The sequence below is a fragment of the Calonectris borealis genome, chromosome 7, assembly GCF_964195595.1.
Source record: "Calonectris borealis chromosome 7, bCalBor7.hap1.2, whole genome shotgun sequence".
Taxonomy (NCBI): Eukaryota; Metazoa; Chordata; class Aves; order Procellariiformes; family Procellariidae; genus Calonectris; species Calonectris borealis.
In genome coordinates this window covers 44,627,197-44,650,213 of record NC_134318.1, presented here as the reverse complement: position 1 = coordinate 44,650,213, position 23,017 = coordinate 44,627,197, and the positions used below count along the sequence as shown (strand labels likewise).

The following is a 23,017-nucleotide window of genomic DNA, read 5'->3' as shown; positions in this document are numbered from 1 at the left end:
TAATAGATCTTAAAACACAAACTCATGAAAAAAAATGTAACTAAATTAAGGTTCCCCGCACCTGCAGATTCAAATTTCTCTTCTACCTGCAAAAAGGAATTTTTTACTTTGCATATCTTCAGTTTTTTAAGACTATTTAGCACTTTGGCAGTAGGAAGGAGTTATAATTCAAATTTTATCAGTGATAAAATTAAACACTTGTTGATTATGAACAGCATGTGTAAACTGAAGAAGTCATCTCTTTGAAACAATGTGTAGGTGATGTGTATCATATAACACATCTCACAATATGAAATTTTTTCTGCACACTGAAACATCCCTACACATTTACAACTTTTCTTACTTCAAAATTCCCTGGAGCTGATCCATTTCTCTTTCTGGATTTGATTTACATGTCAATGAAGCTGATACGAATTTTCCTGTGCATTTCCATGGGCACAATTTCAATTAGAGCTTGAAGGGTTTATTAATAACTCTTGCATTCAAGCTCAGTGGTACCAATGTTAGTCTGCATCTCAGATCATCAAGCAGTGTAGTACAAGAATAGAAAACTTAATTTTGATTTCTCCTCAAGCCATGTATAAATCACAAATAATCAGAGATGGTGACCGGTCTGCTTGATTCTGGGTATGCAGGAGACAGAAGTGATGAGTACACTGTGTACTTGGAAGCACAGTGAAGATTGTAAACTTAATGGAACTCTGACAGTGTTTGGATATATAACAGTAATTGCCCACAGGCACAATTCTAAAGGTTTAGTTATTTGCAGAGATTATATATTTAAAACCAATAAAAAGGAATACTTCATTATGTATATATAGTTAACTCACTACCACAGCGTATTTTCAGAGTGAACCCTTAATAAGTTGTATTAAAAAGCAAGACATTAATGTAGGTAATGAAAGTATACAGTTATAGATAGCATAGACTTTTTATGTCTGAAAATGTTAGTAATTTTTCTGAGTTAGACTACATAGTAACTTCTGATATTAGTTAGAAAAAAATATTTCCTATAAACAGAGCATTCTATATTTGATTATTTCCAGAGTTACTGAATTTTTTTTTATACACTGTAGTAACCATTGTAAGAGGCAGGAACTGGTCTCCCGTGATCAGGCTAACTCTGGACAATTTTTAAATGCAATCGCATCTGGAGAAGCATATACCAGAAGATAACTTTTAGTTTAGTTCAGCAAGGCAATAGTTCACTTACCTGAGATATGTACCAGCCTGAAAACTAAAAATGGATTAAAAAAAAAAAAAGTAAAAGCAAGTACTACAAGAGCTTTACCACTGCTATTACTAGCTTTCTTAAAACAAGATTACAGATTGTTTTTTCTCTCAATTTGCTGTGGTCAGCATTGAAGCTGTCCTTTACCTTCATGTTACTTCCACAGAATCATAAAATCATAGAGTGGTTTGGGTTGGAAGGGACCTTTAAAGATATCTAGTCCAGCCCCCCTGCCATGGGCAGGGGCATCTTTCGCTAGATCAGGTTGCTCAAAGCCCCGTCCAACCTGACTTTGAACACTTCCAATGATGGGCATCCACAACTTCTCTGGGCAACCTGTGCCAGTGTCTCACCACCATCATCATAAGAAGTCCCCTCATTTCCAATCTAAACCTACCCTCTTTCAGTTTAAAACCATTGCCCCTTGTCCTGTCACTACAGGCCTTGGTAAAAAGTCTTTCTCCATCTTTCTTGTAAGACTCCTTTCTATACTGAAAGGCCGTGAGAAGGTCTCCTCGGAGCCTTCTCTCCTCCAGGCTGAACAACCCGAACCCTCAGCTTTTCTTCATAGGAGAGGTGTTCCAGCCCTCTGACCATTTTCGTGGCCCTCCTCTGGACCTGCTCTAGTAGGTCCATGTCTTTCTTGTACTGGGAATCCCAGAACTGGATGCAGTACTCCAGGTGGGGTCTCACCGGAGCAGAGTAGAGGGGCAGAATCACCTCCCTCAACCTGCTGACCACGCTTCTTTTGATGCAGCCCAGGATGCGGTTGGCTTTCTGGGCTGCAAGTGCACATGGCTGGCTCATGTCCAGTTTTTCATCCACCAGTACCCCCAAGTCCTTCACTGCAGGGCTGCTCTCAATTCATCCCCCAGTCTGCACTGATATTGGGGATTGCCCTGACCCAGGTGTGGGACCTTGCACTTGGTCTTGTTGAACTTCACGGGCCCACTCCTCAAGCCTGTCAAGGTCCCTCGGGATGACATCCCTTCCCTCTAGCGAATCAACTGCATCACTCAGCTTGGTGTCATCAGCAAATTTGCTGAAAATGCGCTCAATCCCATTGTCTATGTCACTGGTGAAGATATTAAACAGTATTGGTCCCAGTACGGACCCTTGAGGGACGCCACTCATTACTGGTTTCCACTTGGACATTGAGCCATTGACTGTAATTCTTTGGACACGGCCATCCAGCCACTTCCTTATCCATCTGCCAGTCCATCTGTCAAACCTATATCTCTCCAATTTAGCAGCAAGAAGGTTGTGGGAGACCATATCAAAGGTCTTACAGAAATCCAGGTAGATGACATCCATAGCTCTTCCATTGTCCACCGATGCAGTCACTCCATTGTAGAAGGCCACTAGATTAGTCAGACTTCATGCCTTCACAGAATTAAATGCTGATTTGACCAAATCCGATAAATCTTTGATGATACTAATGTAATGATTACCCAAAAGTTGTAGCTACAGATCAGATTATTTATTAGCATAGTCCTTTATGTATTCAATGGTCAGTATATCAGTAGAAATGTATATGGATCTATTTGTGAAACAAGATAATGAATTTGTCTTTGAAGTTGCAAAACTGGGCTGTAGAGGAGAGGGAAACAGTTATCATGTCTCTCACCTTTGGATGAGAATTGTGATGATCAAATTTTCACAGGTAAAGCCAGCTAAGCAAAATGGGGCAAGAGACATTAAGTCATCTTTTAAAATGATCTGAAAATAGTCTGAAAAAATAAGCTGTTATTCATTTTTGGCCAGAGAGCTTGTGGAGTCTCTGCTTGGAGTCCTCAGAAGATGACTGAACAAGGCCCAGAGCAACCTGCTCTATTTCAGCCTGCTTTGAGCAGGGGTGTAGACTAGACAGCTCCAGAAGGTCCCTGCCTCAACCTCAACTGTTCTGTGATTCTCTGGCAGAATACTTCAAGATTTCAGGTTATTTAATCAGTGAAACTGATTGAATATTACTGAGTCTGGTTATTGCTGTATTCGTTTTGTATTACAGAACTTGTTCTGGAGAAATGGGTGTGGTTTTGTCTCCTGCACAAGTAGCTACTTAAGTAACAGGTTAATAGTTCATATTAACCATATTAATTGGTTTACAAATGAAACAGAAGTACAGTAATATCTAAAGCCATATGTTAACCGAAAGATAAAGGGCTTTTTTTTTTCTTTTTTTTTTTTTTGGCCTTTTTAGGAGAAGGAAGATATGTTGCCTTTGCATCAGTGGGTTACAAAGGATTTTCAAAGTATTGGGTTATCAGTTGGATGCTTTCTCTCAGGCATGTTCTTCCTTCTTTTGATCTGGTAATAAAAAAAACCCTAGTGTTTTGTAATATCGTTATTCTGATTCTGCAGTATATTAATAAATCATTTGAATATACTTCAAAGGTGCTGAGGAAGATCTGACATTAAGAACCTCCTTATATGGGTTATTATTCCACATATATGCTGACAAAGCTGATTGGAAGGCAGCACTAAAAGTCCTGGATGAAGCTATTCAAGTTTTGCCTCAGACAAGACACAGGCTGTAAGTTGGTTGACTTATTTTTATTAAAATAAGCATCCTGATTCTTGAGAAGTATAAAACTCTTAAGTATTTTTTTATTTTGCATTGGGAAAATATTATGATTACTTTTTGTCAGCCTGTCAGTTCTTGTAACAGAAAACACTGTTGTGTCTTTTCGATGAAAAAGACAAACGCTGGCAGCGCTTCTTATCAATCCGTTCATAATATTTGTAAATTTCATTTTTTTTAAAACTTGTATGTAAGTAGTATCTTACTTTTCCAAGAAAATAGGCACATGAGATGTGGCTATATAGCAGAAACTTTAATTTTCCTAGCCGTAAACCCATTTATGTTAAATGGAAACTAAATTATCTAGGCTACTGGTTACGTAGTCTTATCTGAGTTCAAAGATTTATGTGCTTTGATGTCAGTTTATGAACTTTACATCTCTGTACTATACTGATATGAACTAGTCTGTCTATCCTACTCACAAAGTTACTTTACAAGTACAGATGCAAGTAATTTGCAATTTTTTTTGTCTTTTTGTAGCCCAATTTTTAAACATATGGCTACAGTGAAGGCAGGATTGGGATGCAATTTTATGATGGACATTCAGAAATTCAGAGATGAAAGCGAACATTATTTGTCACATACATGGCGTCATTTGGTAACAGTCTCCAGAAGTATTGTTGGACAGTTAAGCTGTTTTCAAAATGCAATCATTGCTTTACAGGTTTGTCAGTTTTTGCGATACGTTCAAATGCTGATAGAATGATGTTTCTCAAGTGATTCATGGGATTACAAGTTCTGTGAAGTATATAATTGAGCTGGTAGGAAGGCCATATACTTGACCTTACTTTTTATAACTTTGAAATTGCAAAACTGTGTATGGTTGAATCTTGGTATCCAGTAAAAGTTCAGTTGATCCTGTCAAAGAAAAATGTCTAAGAGTAGCCAATTGCAAGAAGTTTTGATAAAGCAAAGAATTAACTGTTAGAGTTTTCTGTTACATTCCGTTTAGCATAACTCTGATTATGTGATGCCAATAAAACTGCTCACTGTCAAATTACTATTTTTTGCTGCTGTTAAGACTATATTGAACTTCTGAATATCATTTCGATGGTTTACATCACCAAATATATATGAACTCTTCCTTTATTACTGTTATAGAAACAAGAAAATGAATGGCAGAAAGTTGATTATCTGATGGAATTTGCTGAATGGTTATATTGTAACCAGTTTCCCCTCAATGATGTTATTAAACCTCTGGACTGGGTGGTAGATCTCTTGCTACGTATGAAATTTTCTATGCGTTCCTCACAAGAAGAAGGTATGTAAAACATGTATATCCTTCAGAGGAATTTCTCGGCAGCAAATGCAAGGGACATTTTTAATTTACAACTTAGTTACCACAAAGAATGGCACCAGCTTGGCTGTACTTTCTCCAACATTCACTGTCATTTGTTCAACGCTAGCTGAAATATATCTGTGAATTCTGTGTCGTGCCATGGAGACCTACCCCCAGTCTTTTGGTATAGTAAGATACAGCTCCTATCTGACATAGGGGTTCCTGAGTTATGAGATGCTACCAGGAGGCAGTGCTAGGCAGTTTGTTTCAAACGCATCTTCATGGAGGGCCAGACATAACTGTAGGAAATGGTTCTGTGCCAAGATTTGGGTACCTATTTGGCTTTATCTAGTATTTTAGGATTGATTTTTCAAAATGACTTTCAAAGGGATGTACGCTTTCAAGTACTTATGTAACTGTGTAAAAATTCTTTGGTCCTTTTATTTTGTGTCCACTTGCAGTGGTATGGACCCAGTGACCTATTTTGATAGGATACGCCATTATTTAATTGGGGAAAAAAGTATCTAATTTCTGGAACAATACTATACTGTGTAGCATTAATCAACATCTGCTCTGCTCTTATTTTTGTTTGGATAAATGAGATAGATCAGACAAGTACTTCTGGTGTTTGCATTGAAAAAGATAAATGTTCAGTGTCTCTAGTATCACACATTTGATTAAAGTCACAGTAGCAATATTCTGTTCATACTTTTCTGTTAGTGTTTTTATTGGTTTTTTTTCAGCGCTATGGCAATTTAAAGTTTGTGCTTGTTCTTTAATGATCTTCCCACCCAGTTTCACATCGTTGTTTATGATTACTGGACTTCTTACACCGCCTATGTTTCAAGAAATTTTTTACAAAACTTTTAAGGGAAACTGAAATAACAGAGTAAGAAAAATGAGATTCAGATATAAACCCGCCCAGGTTGGAAGGAACCTCAAAAGATCATCTGGTCCAACATTTTGTGGAAAAGGGAGCCTAGATGAGATTATCTAGTACCCTGTCCAGCTGTGTCTTGAAAACTTCTGGTGATGGGGACTCCACCACGTTCCTGGGGAGGTTGTTCCACTAATAGATTGTTCTCACTATAAAAAATTTCTTTCTTATATCAAGATGAAACCTCTCCTGGTGCAACTTGTACCCATTGCCCCTTGTCCCCTCTGTGTGGCTTCTTGTGAAGAGAGAGCCTCTGTCCTCTTTGTAGCTGCCCTTTAAGTACTGGAAAACTGTGATGAGGTCCCCCGAGCCTTCTCTTTTCCAGGGTGAAAAGACCTTAACTTCTTAAGACTTTCTTCATAGGGCAGGTTCTCCAGCCCTTTGATCATCTTTGTGGCCCTCCTTTGAACCCTCTTGGGTCTGCCCATGTCTTTTTTCATTTGTGGGGACAGAACTGGACACAGTACTCCAGCTGCAGCCTTACGAGCAGTGAGTACAGTGGGTGGGATGGTCACATCTCTATCTCTGCTAGTAATGCCCTGCAGATGCAGCCCATGATCTGACTTGTCTTCATTGCTGTAGCAGCACACTGCTGACTTATGTTCAGCTTGTTGTCCACCAGGACCCAGGTCCCTTTCAGCAAGGCTGCTCCCCAACTACACAGATCATAGTCTGTACTGGGCTCTTTGGTTATGTTATCCTAGGTGCAGGACCTTGCGCTTGTCTTTGTTAAACTTCATACAGTTCTTTCCAGCCCACTTTTCCAGCCTGTCCTGGTCTCTCTGTAAGAAGGCTCTCCCCTCTGACATGTCCACCTCACCACCAAGTTTGGTGTCATCAGCAAACTTGGTGAGGGTGCTTTCAATCCCATCGTTCAGATCATTTATGAAGATGTTGAACAGCGTGGGTACTGATCCCTGGAGTACCCCACTTGTGACAGGTTGGCAGCCTGGCTAAAAACCATTGATCACCACCATCTGAGTGCAGCTTGTTAGCCAATTTCCTACCCGTCTCGCAGACCACCTATCCTGCCTGTATCTTGCCGTCTGTATTATTATGAAAGAATAAAATTAATTTCCTGAACAGTCCCTTTCCTTGACTTTATACTGTATTGGTCATGCTCAGAATTCACTCGGATAGGTGTTATGTTACTGCACTCTGCTTTATGTTGTAGAGCATCAATTTGATGTTGAAAGAGAACTGTGTCTTTCTAGTACTTCACTTTAAGATGAAACTCTGCTGAATGACTTGGTTTTGAGCTGAATTTCAAGCAGAGTTGGAATTTCTGTAAAACACCAGTGTTTACTGAAAAATTACTAGACTTGCACAGCACACAAAAGAGAGGATTGAGTAGCAGAGTATCTTCTGTAGTTGCCATCAAGAGCCACTAAGAGACCTCATTACAGAGACAGGGATGAGCTTGAGCTAAGTTCTGGACTTAGTTGACATTGACCCATCTGTAATTGGATTATTGCCCATTCCTGTTTTGGAAATGAGTGCTGGCCAAATACACTTCTTGCCAGCTAGGCTACTGATAGTTAGGACATGGTCTTTAGTTTCACCGTAGAAACCACTATGTCAGACTCAAGAGGATTTTTTATTTGATTGCAACACTACTTAAATGGCTGAAATAAATAAGTTAGACTGTCCTTCCCACAGATTTATTTTCAAAAAGACATAGTTAAAGTGTGCTTGCTGTGGATTTCATTTCTGTGTCAAACTTACATCATTTAATATACATAACTGTTACATTATTCATTGAAAATATGTTACAAGTAGCATTGCATCACCATAAGACGAACATCTTCAGTAGATGGATTTTCATTTTTCTGGGTTTTTTCCATAAATGTTTTCATTTTCAATTCAGAAATTTTAACTTTTGAATACATTTTTTAAATACTGTCACTGCGAGCATGTTTTCTTTTTTTAACAGAAAAAAATACTATACCAAAATTTTCACCTACAGAAGATTTGAAGATAGACATTGGAGCAAATGATAGCATGCCCCAAATTAATTTGGAAGATTTGAGTAATATTAAACAATTGGAAGCTTTGTTTAGAGCACAGACATTAATGGCTTTAATTTCTGGTCATAGTTCTCCTTTTCATCAGCAGCACTGTTTGATGGCATACGCTTGTATCATCCGTATCTGGCAGGTGAGTTTGTATGAGATCATATTATATTATATTACAATGTGGCCAGTATATTTCAAGTTATCTTCTGTAATTATGGTGCCAGCTATTCGTTTGATGTTTTAACTACGTCTTTAGAATTTCCAGTTCTATGGCATAGTTAGTATATTTTCTCAGGTTTAAGGATTAAACAAGAAAATTGTTTCTCTCAGGAAAACAGAGAAGAGACATTAAGGATAAAAGCAGTGGCCCACTGTTTCTCTGGAGTTCATACATTTTGTGCAAAAGGTTCTAAAATTTTGTATTTTTAATTTGTTAAAGAATCTTAGTAGTGGCAGAATACATGCTGAAGACATTGCTGACAGTTCTGAGGAATGGTGATTACAGATGGACCTTCACTTAGGTTGAATCAAAGGGGCTGAAAGGAATTGCGTGACAGCAATTAGTTAAATTAAATTCAGATGTTCATGCGTTTGTTAAGTTTTGAGAAAAAAGTATAGACAGGCAGTGTTCACAGATTATTATTCTCTAATCACTTTTTTATTGTCACAGCATTTCAAATCAAACAAATCTATTTCATTTCTCATTGATATGAATGCCTAATTTAAATGGCTATTGAGAATCATAGCGAAAATCATAGGAAAACAATTATACATTAAATATGAGTAAATCTTTGAAGAGACTAAACCTATACTTGATATTGGTAATGCCACAAATCATTATAGAAACAATCTTATGGATATAGGTGGGATATATCAACTAGATCAACTAGGTAAGCTATAGCTTGTGCATAATTTTATTCCAATCAGCTGTAAAAGCCTGCAATTTGTTACTCCTTGTGGTAATTTTGATCAAGTTTTCATTGTGAAATCAGTTTAGACTCCAAGATTTGATGGAAGACAGGAATTTGAAAAATAAAAATTGAATATTGATATTTTCAGATTTTATATAAGCATAAATTTTAATATCCTGAACTTGACTGTCTGAGTGTCTTACTAGAGGAAAAATATCTGAAAGGAGTATTACTGTTTGAATAAACTATTAAAAATAAAAAAATTAAGAGTTAATGCAGCTGTCAGTGCCAGCTGTAGGACAATGACAGTAATTCTAAGAACTCATATTTACAGCTGAACAGTACTCTGAGAAAAAGAATAACATGTGACATTAAAGGAATGAAAGTACTATAGGACAGCTTAACCTTGTTTTGGAGTACAAAGTAAAGCAGACTTGACTGCAGATGTCCATTTCTAAAGCAGGTTCTCAAGTGTTAGGATTTCATAAATAACTCAGTAGATTATATTAAAATGTTCTCTGAAAACCTGAATAATCCAAGCCAAATCAACTGCCCCTGACTTTTTTAAAGACACGTGTTACCTTTAATTTGAAATTTTCACAAGTTGTGCAGCATCCAGCATTATTTTTTGTTCATATTTTGTGTTTTACTCTTGATCCCTCCAGCAAAATATATTAATCTTCTCAAATTAATGTGTTTTTTTTAATTTTAGGTAAGATTGGAAGCTGTGCTATTGCATACGCAGAGAAATTTTCAATGGATGCTTTCATATGCTTAAATATTTAGAAATTTCTTTTATATAACATTCATTAGTAGCATAATCCAGAAGGAGGACAGAGTGGCTCTTTGCAGTCTTCCAGATTACTTTGATATGAAATTTGTCCCTTGCAGAAGATTAAGCAATCTAGACTAGCAGTTTAAAAAAAAGAATTGAATTTGCGATCATACAGGTTAAAAAAGTAGGAGTAGTATTTATCACAGGGATGATGTCAGTTCAGCTGCTAAAGTGCATTGCCATGATCATCCTAAATGCTTGTACAAATAATGCGAGCATCTAGGAGTCTTTGAAATTTCAGTTTTCTGAAGAAAGCTCTTACACAAACATAACATGGTATGTGACAATTGTTAATAGCTTTAGATAGTGACTCACAGTGAATAATCATTATTACTAGAAATTGACATTATTGAAAATTGAAAATAATTAACTGTAATTATCTTATTATCTAGGTATCGTTGTCAGCATCAGGACCTATTATAAAAGTATTACCAAAGTCTTCACAACTTACAGCTTCTCAGAAGGTACAGTCAATAATTGCTTCTAAAAAAGAGAAGTACAAAAAGAAAGAGAAACAAGAACTTCTTTCCTATGGAATTGAAACAATCATCTTTTTCTAAGAGATGTTGTCCTGGGCTCATTTGTTAAATAGTTCAGATGCTTTCCTGTAAAAACTCTCATAACCTGTGAAGAATTTCTCTGTGAATCTGTATATCATACTTTCACTCTTGATCGCATGGACTTGACAGGTCATAAATTTACAGATACTTTTTCTTTTCTTTTGTTTGATGCATTGGTCAAAATACTGCTGTTTAGTAAAACCCACAGTCTAGAGGTCAAAAAAAAAGACAAAACTTCAAAGGATATTAAGCAGATACTTTTTTTTTTAACGTTAGCTGAATATTTAATACCAACAAGAATGTTAATTAGCCTCATAAATGTCCTTATTTTTTATTATAGGTTGAAGTTTCTGTTGTGAAACAGAAGCCTAAAGGGAAAGGATCGGTTGATATCTTACCAGCAAATGTGGAAGAATGGGCTTATTATGACTGTCCCAATGAAATCAGAGATACTTTTAAACAGCAAACAAATAGTTATGGTATTAACTGGGATAATTTCCCAAAACCTGTAAGTATACTCCTCTAAATTCTAGATAATTTATTACTTAGGAAAGAAATGAGTAGCAGAGAATTATGTTGCCTTCTAGTTTTTCTGTCCGTGCGATGAAGAGTATGTTCAGACAGCTGTCAGAAATACTTCCTTGTCATAGTATTCATTAATACTTCAAAAAGTGTTAGTCTATCCTCTGCATTTTGAAATGAACTTAACTTACAGAATAAATTTACTGGCTTTCTGTGTACCTAGCTGCTTTTTCAGCTTGAAAGTTTGTTGAATTTTTTTTTTTTAAGTAAAGTTTGGAACTGAAGATGTAATCATTAATTTAAAATTTATTCTCTACGAAATGATGTTTATACCACTTGAATTAAAAAAAATTTCTTTTCAGACTTGCACTTTGTATTTTATGGACCTTTTATCTAAAGAACTACAGAAAATTTTTTGCCCCCACTTGATTCTTCCCATCTTTCAGCTAGCTGAAGTTATTGCTAATGAAGTTGTGGAATGCAGAAGTCTCTCTGATCTCTATCACCTTCGGTTTGTATCCTTTATTTATTTTAAATAAAAGAGAAACTGAATGGAGTGGACCATTGATTAATATTTCACTAAATAGTAACAAGGCTTTTTGTGACTTATTGTTTTATATTTGTAATGTTTTTTATTTCTTTTCATTCCTTTTTTTATACATTTTAATAAAGTTTTGATAAATTGGCTTGCTGGCGGAATTGAAGGATAAAGCAATTATCTGTTACTAAACATGATCTCCCCGAGGAAAGGTGTACAAGATTATGAACTCAAGCCACTTTCAAGTGAATAATTTTTGTAATGCCTTATTGTCACCTAACTGAAAAAAGCAAAGTTCAAAAAATTTTCAATAAAGGTATTATCTTTAAAGTATTCAAAAGGCAGACTCCCAACTTGCATCAAAAATATATTGTCTTTAGCTTAAGAACCCAAATAAATATCCCCAATAAGCGCATTCTCTTTTATAGAGACTTGCTTTTGTGACCAAAATTCTGTTATTTTTATGGATGATTAGCCCTAAAAGTTTTGATTCAAAAATATTAAATATGCATGCGATGGCAAATTATTGCTATTTCAATTAAAACATTTTATCATGCTTTTTTGAAATGTATTGCATAATTTTTCTTAGTAATTAACGGTCATAAGCAATAATTGTTTGCTTAATTCCCAATAGTTTGTGAAATGCCACGTAATGTATTTTTAAAATGCCTGGAACTGATCCTATATAAGAGAATAGATAAATATTCATCTATACAAATGTAGGTGTGTTTATCTGGATTGCCAATTGATTACTGAGTTACTGTCTTACAAGACTAAAAGTGATTTACTAATAGGAAATTAATTTGCAGCCAAGCTTTGCCAGACACATTTTTTCGTTGACTCAAGATTTGTTTTTATTTCATGATATTTTATTTATATCTATGACCTGATTTTTATACATGATCAGAGAGGTGTACATGAATATATTACTCTCTACTCGATACAGAAAAGTAGGTTAGCACATACACATGTATGGGTTGTTTTGCATGCTGTAGGGAGACCATATTATAAATATTTTCGCACTTTTACCACATCATTTTTGCCACTGCTAAATTGGAGGGATATGGATTTGATGAACAGACTGGGGAGACTGGTGGATGCCCCATCATTGGAAGTGTTCAAGGTCAGTTGGACGGGGCTTTGAGCAACCTGAATCTAGTGAAAGATACCCCTGCCCGTGGCAGGGGGGTGGGACTAGATGATCTTCAAAATGTGCCTTCCAACCCAAACCATTCTATTATTCTATGACCTCTATCAATGCGTAATTTCAACTACCGCATTTCTCCCTTTTTTTATTCAAAATTTTTGTTATTGCCAATATTAATCAAGACATAAGAAGGTAGGAATGACAAATGTGGAATGTATGCTCTTTATATATAATGCATTTATATGAAGCAACACATGAAAGATTCTGATTGTTTCTTAAACATTTCTTCTTTTTATTCTTAGAATTGCCCTGATATGTTCAGACCTAAAACTGAGTCAGGCATCTTTGTATCATGAGAAAGCTGTTGGAGAAGCATACATTAGTGAATTTGAACAAGTAATGTATGTATTTTCACTACAGAGGCTGTATGTAGTTGGGGTTTTTCCTTACAGTTGATAATTGTTGGGGGAAAAAAATTATTAAAAAACATGATCTGTTAACAAAAATTTGGTATATTAGCTGTGCCCTAAAATTCTGTGCAGGATTGTTTTCTATCTATCCACAGAATGAGTGTATGGTGGCGATGCCTAACACACTAATACTTCATTATGAAATACTTTTAAAATGTACTTGAATTTACTTTTTCTTTCTTGTGATTTAGGTGTAGGCAAGAGATTGCACTGAAAAAAGAAAAAAAAGTACATACTAAGACAGAAGAAAGGAAAACATTTTTTGAAAATGCTCAGGTGAATGGTAGTATGGATGAGAATATCCTTAGTTCAAGTGAAAAGGTTTTTATTTTTACTCCAGTTTCTTTAATAAATTACTCTTCACTTTCTATTTTAATATACTTGCTAGATTGTTTTTAAATAATTTTATACTTGAGAAATACATGAACACAAAAAATCATTAAAAGTGTGTACTACTTAAATTCTGCTGGCAGGCATCAGCTGAATGTGACCTGGGTTTGCCTGGCATGTTATTTGTATTGTGGAACAAGAATCTGCATTCATACAAAGTAAAACTACTTTTCTACAAATGGAATTTGGGACTAATGCAAATCAGTGGAAAAGACTGAGAAGCAAAAAAGAGATTGTATTTGCTCTTGGTCTCAGTTTTCTCTTCTTCCTCTCTCCATTACATCACTGTGTACTGTTTTGCTCCCTCTTATACATTGTTTTAAAGGCATGCAAATATTTCCGTTCTGTCTTTTCTGTCTCGTTTTTAGGAAGATAATTGCCTTACTGATATTCTTAAAGCTTACCTCCACTTTCCTCTTCATTATGGCAATTCTGTCCTTGTTTTTATCATATCATTTTGCTCTCTTTGTATATTTTTCCATTCTTGTGCATGTAAAATATCTTTTTTTCTAGTTACTAATCCCTCTCGAGTCACCTTTTTTAGCTCTTGCAAATAGTTTTTCTCTTTGTTTTAGTTATTACCAAGAATCAACTTCTTCGCAGCAGTAGCAGATCTGAAGTAGTTAATCTGTTCTAAAATCAGTTTTAATAGTATATACTTATTAGTTGAATGCCTTTTGAGGTTTATAAAATCCAAATCTCACAGTAAACCTGTTTTTCCTTGTTGAATTTCAAAGTTAGAAAATAGAGCTGGACTGTGGGATATATCAAGAATTGAATATGATAGTTAATAACAATTTGAATTCCATCTAGTTTAGTTTTGAAATTTATGAGGGTGTAATATTTTGTTTTTTTTTCAGTTTTTTGAGTTAAATGCGGTAACAGGAAAAGGACTGAGTGCACTTTCTTTCCCTTACTTGTGGATAGAAAAAGCTGAAGTACTAATTCAGCTAGGCTTGTATCAACCAGCAAGACTTCTGCTTTCAGAGGCCCATGCTGCAACTCAGGTACATCAGAAATAAAATAGAAAAAGAAAAATTAATAAAACATGTAGGAAAAATGTTCATTTTGATGCAGTCATTCCTCATAATAATAATGAAATTGCAAAACCAAACCTTCCCCCCCACCCGTGCCCCAAACCTGTGTCATTTGGGTTTCAGCATATATAAGGCGTACATTTAAATATATGGCACTTAAGTCTAACTTCACAGGAATTTTCTGAAGATTATTTCAACTTGTGAAGTAGTGTCAGCATCTCTGTCTGCTTTGCAGTGACCTTGGAAGATGTATGTATATCCAAACCTTGTTTGTTAAAATAGTTTAGGGACGTTCATCTACCTCCATTCTCTCAACATTCTGATCATTTGAAAGTCTAGTTATATCATTTTCATTACGGTTTTACTGCTAGCTGTGTTTTGATAAACAGCCACTAACACTGAAATTATGACTTAGAATTCTGGGAGATCTGAAATCAGTGTCCGTATGTTCCACCAAACAAATCCACATCGTCTCATTATTATGAAGGGTTTACATTACAGATATTCTTCATGTATCTACCATTCTCCATTATAGCTCTCTTCTTGGTTACTGAAACATAATTATTGCAATAAATCCTTTACTTTAAAAAAATGTAATTGTTATCCTGTTATTCCACATAATAATTCTTTTCATGTGAGTAAAAACTGCCTATGTATATTTAGCATGAATCATGAATACTTTGAATACATAATGAATATATAAATAATATATTCATTAATAATATAAGTCTCTTATTAAAGCATGAATTTAGTATTGTACATTGAGAAAAGTTCAAAAGACATTAGGAAGGACAATAATTTTAATGATATAATTTCTTACTAGTATCCTGTATGTCTGTATGCCAGTATACTATCTATACTGTACACTATGTTTGTCTCTTGTATACTACTGGTATATAGTTTATAACTAGCATAAAGTAGCATTGTAAATTTACTGGAGCTCTAGTGTATTTAGATCCCAGTTCACTGAAAAATTTTTCATCACCACATTTCATCAGATACTGACGAACAACAGCAGATATACTAAATAATAGCAGAAAAATAGCTTATTTGATTTGTGGGGTAGAAGATATGGGAACATAAGGAAGTATAAAGTATATTTGAAAATTTGAAGTTCCTGATATGAAGTAGACATTTTATGTTTTTTAAAAAAAATGAAGTAATATAAGGAGAAACTAAGAAATTCTACAGATAATTGAGGAAATACCATTCGCTTCTTATTTCTGTCCCAATTCATAAGTTTAATCTACAATATGAATGGAAGTAAATATGAATCGCAGTAGTGGATCTTTTGTATATAGGTCACATATCTTTCTTCCTAGGAATTGAGGGCCCTGTGTGATGTGTCAAGGTGCTTGTACTTACTTGCTGTGTTGGCTAACCTGGAAAGAAACCACGGACAAGCTAAAGCACTCCTTGAGGAAGCACAGCTTCTAGGAGGAAATGAACAGTTTTGGTACAACAGTACTCTTAGTCTAATAGAAGCAATTGTAGAGGAAGAGGGGGAAGGAAAACAGAGCATGGTAAGGAAGTTTTTTGGTTTGGGTGGTTGGTTTTTTTGTAGCAGTGGTACCTCTCAGTGAAGAGAAATGTTATAGCCTTTGCCTTTTAATAAAAGCAAAAATAGGTGTTAAATGCAGTTAATGTTGTTTTCTCTGTTGTGCATTCAACAAACATTAATTACAGATTCCAAACAGATGCAGGCCAGTAGGAATGAGATTTTACCCACTGAAGTTTAGGATGTTTTTATGATAAGCTGTATACCCTTCTATTAAAATAAGAGCAATTGTAATCTAGTATGTGTAACTAAATCCCAGAGAACTGATTCTCTTGGTTAGAATGCTTTTGTACTCAGACAATTCTGTTAACATTGATGTGTTTATTTTCCATATTTAATAAAGATTATAACTTTCAATATTATTTCCTAGTATGCACTTCCTTTTCAAATATTTAAAATAGTTTTACAAATATTATTTCTAGATTCTGAAAGATACTATTGTAAGTATAATAATATATTTATTAAAAACCTTTTCCTATTTGACCCTTAACATTAAAATATTGATTTACTGTTCAACCCTTAAGTTGCATGAGTTTCAACATAAATATAATCTTGTTGTGTCTGGGATGATCTGTCCTTTATTGATAATCTGTGCGAGTCTGTTTTGTATAGGGGGATTATTTTGATTTGGGCTGAACTCACATTTACAATCATTGAAGGACAAAATACCTGGTTACCAGTGAGAGTATTTACTAAGGTTTTACCAGTATAGCTGTTAATGAAATGTGTGAGATGGTTTTTTTTTTTCCTCCACATGTCTGACCAACATGAATGCAGCAGCAAAAATTTTTAATAATGACAAATCTGTAGATGAGGTTTTGAGTATCATCTAAGGGCTTTTTCATTCAAAACTATTAATTGGGGACTTCTTTTACATCCCCAGGTGGCAAAACTATAATAATGTGAAGTTTACTTGTGGATTAATATCAGTGTAAGTAGCTAGTCAGTGTAATTAAAGATGCAGGAATCTGTCCCTAAGAGGATGCCTGTGAAATATAGAATCAAATTACTATTTAGGTTAGAGGTCATCTGGTCTAACCCCAGGCAATTTTGAAGTGAAATCTGACCTTATTGTTGAATCAAGTTACTCTGACTTTTCAAATATCTCCAAGAATGGAGATTACACAACCTTTCTGGGCCCTTTTTACCAAAAAGAAAAAAAAAAGAAGTGACTATGAAGGTGGCCAAACACTGGAACATTGTTTAGAATTCCCCTTTTTCCAAATGGGGTCTGTTGCCCCTTGTTCTTTTGCTATGTACCTCTAAGATGAGTCTGGCTCCATCTTCTCTCCTTGTGTGTATGTGCTCCATTCACTTAATCATATCAAAGTATCTAAATATGATCATAACTCATACTTTCTTGACTTATATACAGTGGTCAAGAATCAGTCACCTTGGGGAATATCAGGAAAAGATACTTAATGTGTTCTGCACAAAATTTAAGCTTTCTAACTTAACGTTTAATATTATACACAGACATTCAAAATAGAATTATGAAATTTCTGATGTTACCTGCAGGCTTGTGAGATACTGGAACACACTGTAAATGTGCTCAGATCTACTTTACTGAAGAGACCTAATAGACAATCAGAGTTGGGTTTTATAATTGCATCTCTTGAAGCCAGGTAACTGTCTTTTCATTAAAATATACCCAGCCTCTACTATGCAGCTACATTGCAAATATATGGTGATTTTTACCATTCATCTTTATTTTAGTACTGTGCATTCTGTGGATTCTCAAATATTTTTCTTCTAAGTAATTTATGTTTATTCTTTTTTTTAAATTTAAATTTCCTTTCCAATTTCTTCATTCTTGTATGTAGCCCTGCTACCTGTTAAGTTAGTAAGCTAGTTCAGATACCACAACCTATTGTGCGTAGTTTGTGGTGAAGGTTACCCAAAGGAGCAAGATACATTTGCCTATGCAGAGGTATCTGTTTGAGCATGGATATTCCCACAACACTATTGTAGTCTGCAGTATTGACCGACTTCTCTCCTCACCATGATCCAAGAAGCCTTTTTATGGTGAAGCTAAACAATGGTTTTGGTTACATTGAAATCCAAGCACAGAGAGCTTAAAATGTGTAAAAGGAGAGAAGTATATAAGATTTACACTTCCTTCTCTTTCCAGAAATGTGAAACTTTTGGGTTAGAAAGGGAAGACTAATAGTCGTCTCAGTTCAACTATGTTTAGAAGACTGATTAGGCGTAGGCAGTTTGAATAATTAGATACATGGAACAAGTGACACCTCAGTTCTAATCTGAAAATATAATATTTTGATTTTTTTCAGGACCTACTATAATTTGTAGAGCACAGATTTAAAGAATGAGGAAGCTATTTCTAGATTTCTTATAATTTGAAGGAGAGCAAAGAGAAATATGTCTGTTTTCAAACACAGCCTGTGCTTTCTGACTGCTATCTTGCACTTAATTTTCATTCCTAGGAAAACACTTATTCAGATACATTTTGCCCAAGATTGTATGACTATTAATGCTGAGTCTTGTCAGTTGCCACATATGCTACAGGAATCTTACAATAACTTAGTTCAAATGGAGAAGGACTTCTTTCATTATGGGCATAAAAACTGCAGCGCTGAGATACTGCTAGAATGTGCAAATATTCACAGGTGAGTTTATACTTCTGATGAAAAATTTTATTTAACTAAAGTGTATTTTTTACATTTTTATAGTCTAATTAAAGATGGAAAAGAGCAGATAATATTGTCAGGTTTTATATCTTGGTGTTACACATCTATTTGCATTCTTGATGTGTTCTGTATTCCGAAAAATACTTTAGAATCAAAATTCTTTTCATTGAAGGCAGAGTTAATCTTACATGGTACTAATGATTTCTGTACTGTTTTTGAGGTCAAAACAAAGTATCAAGGTCTCTAAGTCAGCTTTTTGTCTTCCCATTTGTAAAGGCATTTTGGCAGCCACACCAATGATACTCAAGTATTTGTAGGCCTTTACAATTCTTACTGTTTACATGGTTCTCTAGAAATTGCTGTAATAGCAAAAGTGCAAAACATGGTATGCCTTGACTCCCAGCTGTTTCCAAGATGTCCCCTTGAGATATGTTTTGTACCTGGTTATTCTGCCATTTTGTTCCTGGTGACTACATACTCTAGGATATTATCTGCCTTTCTTCTCTTTGAGTCTTGGCATCTTCTTGCATTGCAACAGTATAGTTCCAAGAATAAGACCTTGAAAAAATAACGTGTGAACGTTCACTTTTCCTATTTGAACTTTTAGAAAACACATGTACAAAATTAATCTACTTTATCTATTAATTAATCTATTAATATAATCTATTAATCTATTTCTTTTATTATATATGTTCAATAATGTTGATACCATAAAAATAAACACTTTCTTACGTTAGTTCCTTTGGGTTTATGTTTTTTTTTTTTTTCAGGATGATTGCCAAGCAGGAAAGAAATGAAGAAGAAAAACATAGTCACTATCTAGATGCTTATGACTTAGCTCAGAGGGCAGTATCCAAAACAGAGGAAATATTTCATAATGTTTGTAGCTTATTTGCAGTTAATGAGGTATGAAGATATATGTATTCTTTTCTACTCATGGAAAAGAAATCTAATTTAGTTGTACTATTCACTCATTCTTGGATAATTCCTGGAAGCCCCAAATGAGATTATCTTCCTGTAGTGATAGGCATTGTTTGAATATAGAAGGAAACATTGCATGCCAAAAGAATTTACAGTTTAAAAAGGAAAGAAGAGACCCAGAAATGAGAGGACTTGTTTGGTTTTTGTCAATTTTATTTAATTCTAAAATTTATCTAATAGCTACAAAAGAAAAAGTCTAAACTTGGAGATATTTTTGATTCTCTAAATACCTCACAAATTTAAAATTCTCCACAATGAAGTGTTCATTTCTCAGGAGAAAAAAAGTTTACACAGAACATTATGTAAGTAAAGAAAGCCTGTCTTCAAAATAGTCTATTTTGGGTAATGAAAGCCTGCAGCCTACTTTGCTAGTGTGTACCATTATTACACTCTAGCATCCAGCTTTTTTTTTCTGCTTTGTCTTTTTTAAAGAGCAAGTATTTTTGTGCAGCTACCAAAACCATTAATATTAAAATTCTGGGTTTATGTACACATTTGTAATTCCTTTGGAATTAGATATTTGTACAGCTACATAAATGGTAAAAAGCAAAAACCCAGCTGCTCTTTTTCTATGCAGCTACTTTGATTGCTTTGTAATATATTTGACATTGAAGTTTATCTTTTAAATTACTTAACTATCTTCATAGCAGTATCTCTGATCTATTGAGGTGATATTGTTAAAATGTCTGCTTCTTTAGTTAAAAGAAATACAACATTCTAACTTCTTATCAGGTAAATTTGCAAAAATATTTGAAATTAGAATAGTACTTTCTTTTCTTTTATATTTCAGACTACAAATATTAGTATCCCATTAATGAGGCAACTAGCTAACAGGAAAATAAATCTTGTAGAAATTCTTTTGGATATTTTTCATCTTGTTATTACTGAGAAAAAGCTTAAAAAAGTGGGAGAAGCATCGTCTCATAAAATTGTGGAGGCATTAATCAGAGGAACTATTGAAGATGATGCAACAGAACAGGTAATACAAAATATTTAGTCCTATGATTTGCATATAAAACGTATAACAAAGTTTCCCAGGGATGTTTTCCATAGCAGAACATCTTCCACTGTTGAGGAAATGGGTCCCCAGACCATTCATGTAGTTGTGCAGCAAAGTAAGTTCAAGTGTGTGGGTTTTGTCTTGGGGCTGGTTTATTGGTTTTTTTGTTATGTTTTGTTTTCTCTGAAAGATTTTGTTCTCAAATGCGGAGACTTAAAACCCGCTAAAAGTAGCAGGGAATTTACTTGAGGCTTTATAATTGATGGGGTTTTTTTTGCACTCTGCCCCACCGAACAGAGCAGTAATTCTTGCCCATTATTCTGTCTCTGACAATGACAATGGGAAATGCTGTTACAGAAAAGCACAGTATCCCCATCGCTCTCCGCAGTACCCTCCCCTTATCCCATGTTTTCCTCAGCACTGATTGTTGTTTACTTATGGATGTTACACTGTACTTTTTTTCTTATCAATTGTTAATGAATTTGTATGTCTGTTAAAGACAGCTCGTTTGTAGTTGAAAGTGTAATCACATGTAACAAATGTGTTTGTATGTAAATATATATGGGTTACATTTTTTAAAAAAGTATGTTTCTGTATGTGTGGGTGTATGTGAGCAAATAAACATAAATGTGTATTTTACCAGGATTGGAAGCGTATGGAATGCACTGTGGGTCATATTACACTGGCTCAGTTAGCAAACCTACAGAATCTTTGTAAAGGCTGTCCTGACATCAAATCCAAATGCCTATACCTCACTGGAAAAACTCTTCATTTACTTGCCATTAACGTAGATCCTGTACATTCAGAGATTTACTGGAAGCCAAATGTTATGGTATGCATTCTTTTCTGCATTTAAATTCATTCCTATGTGTAAAGTCTGTCTGCCACAGTATTTTTTCTGTATACACTTGTATAATACTACTCTTTTTTTAGAGCTAGGTTTTACATATTGCATGCAAGCCATAATAAAAACGGATACTGGACCAAGTAATTTCAGAAAAATGCTTCTGCCTACGTGCCATCCTCACGTAGATAATTTTTTTATTCCTTCCTGAGATATGCTAATTACAATATTTTCGAAAGAGAGAGGAAAAAAATTCCTTGAATGCCTTAAAGGGCTAGGTAGATTGGTCTCTGAATGCATGCAAACGAGAAGTAATGACTTGTAGATTAAAAGCTCAGATTCGTAAGTTCCCTTTGTGTTGTAGTAAGAACACCATGTAAGAAAAGGAAAGTTACTTGAGTCATTATAAATTCAGTGATGAATTAAAGTGTTCAGAAGAAATTAACTGAGGACAAATATCAGAAGATCAAAATCTTAGAGGTTGTATGGGAGGGCTTTTTAGTTTCTATTAGTCATATTGTCATCATAACATATTAAGAAATTTTGACGCCTGATAATGCTGCTAAATCCCTCACCGTCAAGAGATTTGTATAGTGAGATAATTTCTTTTAAGATGAGTTCCATTTTCGCCTAGACTTTCACAAAAGAAATTAAGCCAGCCATACTTAATGGAATGATTAATTATTCTTTTTTTATACTGTGATGAGTAGGAAGAAGCTAAATCAGACATTGTAAAAACTTTTCTGACTTCAGCAGAATGCAGTGAACAGGAAGTGACAGACAGTTTACCGACTAACAAATGTCAATATGATAAGCATAGGAGGAAAATACAGGAATTAAAGGTATATTAATGTATGTGCTTGCATTAGAATTTGAGTGCTTCCTTTTTATGGAATAATAGTCACCTTACCTTATCAGTTCTGTTTGAACTGATAATGGAAATGTTTGTAACATAAATTTGATCTTACAAAAGAAAAAAATCTCAAAAAAACCAGCTTTCCATCACTACTCTGCTGTGTATCTCTGTCCTGCCCCTCAATACATGCTGTGGGAGCTCCTGATTGAGCTTTCCTGGTTGCTCCCAGAAAGAAGTAATTTCTCCTTCAGTGGTTTCCCACTGATCAAGCATGTAGCAGCCAGGGTAAGATGAACAGAGAGCTTTCTCTCTGCTTCACAGACATGCCTTTCTAAGGGGGCGTAACATTTTGCAGACTAGAAACAAAGAAAGAAATAACTTCTATCACAAAACATTTGTAAAATTCTTACAAAATTTAAGTTGTGTTGTATGGTGAGCTGATCTCTGTTAACTACTGCAGTTCAAAGCACACTAGGAATTGGGAATGTACAGTTTGTATTGCTACTATAATCAGTAAATACCTGAAATAAGAGATTTGTGGTTTTGTTTGTATTAAATATAGTTAACTGTCAATGGAAACAACTGTACTGAGAATTGACAGAAAATTCCTTTGTTCTGAACAGCTCATGTTGCCTGGAACTTAAATACTGTTCTGCTAATTTCAAGTTTTATGTTAA

At 34.8% G+C, this 23,017-nt stretch overlaps 1 protein-coding gene across 1 annotated transcript in view; it reads left to right on the top strand.

Moving 5' to 3' along the window:
- Nucleotides 1–23,017, top strand: part of CFAP46 (cilia and flagella associated protein 46) — an 85,510-nt gene that overhangs the window by 39,570 nt on the left and 22,923 nt on the right. The window contains exons 25-42 of the mRNA XM_075155327.1: nucleotides 3,432–3,516; nucleotides 3,626–3,764; nucleotides 4,293–4,476; nucleotides 4,914–5,073; nucleotides 7,962–8,185; nucleotides 10,182–10,253; nucleotides 10,690–10,857; nucleotides 11,234–11,382; nucleotides 12,859–12,957; nucleotides 13,218–13,302; nucleotides 14,277–14,423; nucleotides 15,776–15,976; nucleotides 17,530–17,636; nucleotides 18,456–18,638; nucleotides 19,430–19,565; nucleotides 20,431–20,619; nucleotides 21,284–21,472; nucleotides 22,195–22,326. Of these exons, the coding sequence (XP_075011428.1) occupies nucleotides 3,432–3,516; nucleotides 3,626–3,764; nucleotides 4,293–4,476; nucleotides 4,914–5,073; nucleotides 7,962–8,185; nucleotides 10,182–10,253; nucleotides 10,690–10,857; nucleotides 11,234–11,382; nucleotides 12,859–12,957; nucleotides 13,218–13,302; nucleotides 14,277–14,423; nucleotides 15,776–15,976; nucleotides 17,530–17,636; nucleotides 18,456–18,638; nucleotides 19,430–19,565; nucleotides 20,431–20,619; nucleotides 21,284–21,472; nucleotides 22,195–22,326 (2,649 nt within the window). The remainder of the gene's footprint in view (nucleotides 1–3,431; nucleotides 3,517–3,625; nucleotides 3,765–4,292; nucleotides 4,477–4,913; nucleotides 5,074–7,961; nucleotides 8,186–10,181; nucleotides 10,254–10,689; nucleotides 10,858–11,233; nucleotides 11,383–12,858; nucleotides 12,958–13,217; nucleotides 13,303–14,276; nucleotides 14,424–15,775; nucleotides 15,977–17,529; nucleotides 17,637–18,455; nucleotides 18,639–19,429; nucleotides 19,566–20,430; nucleotides 20,620–21,283; nucleotides 21,473–22,194; nucleotides 22,327–23,017) is intronic.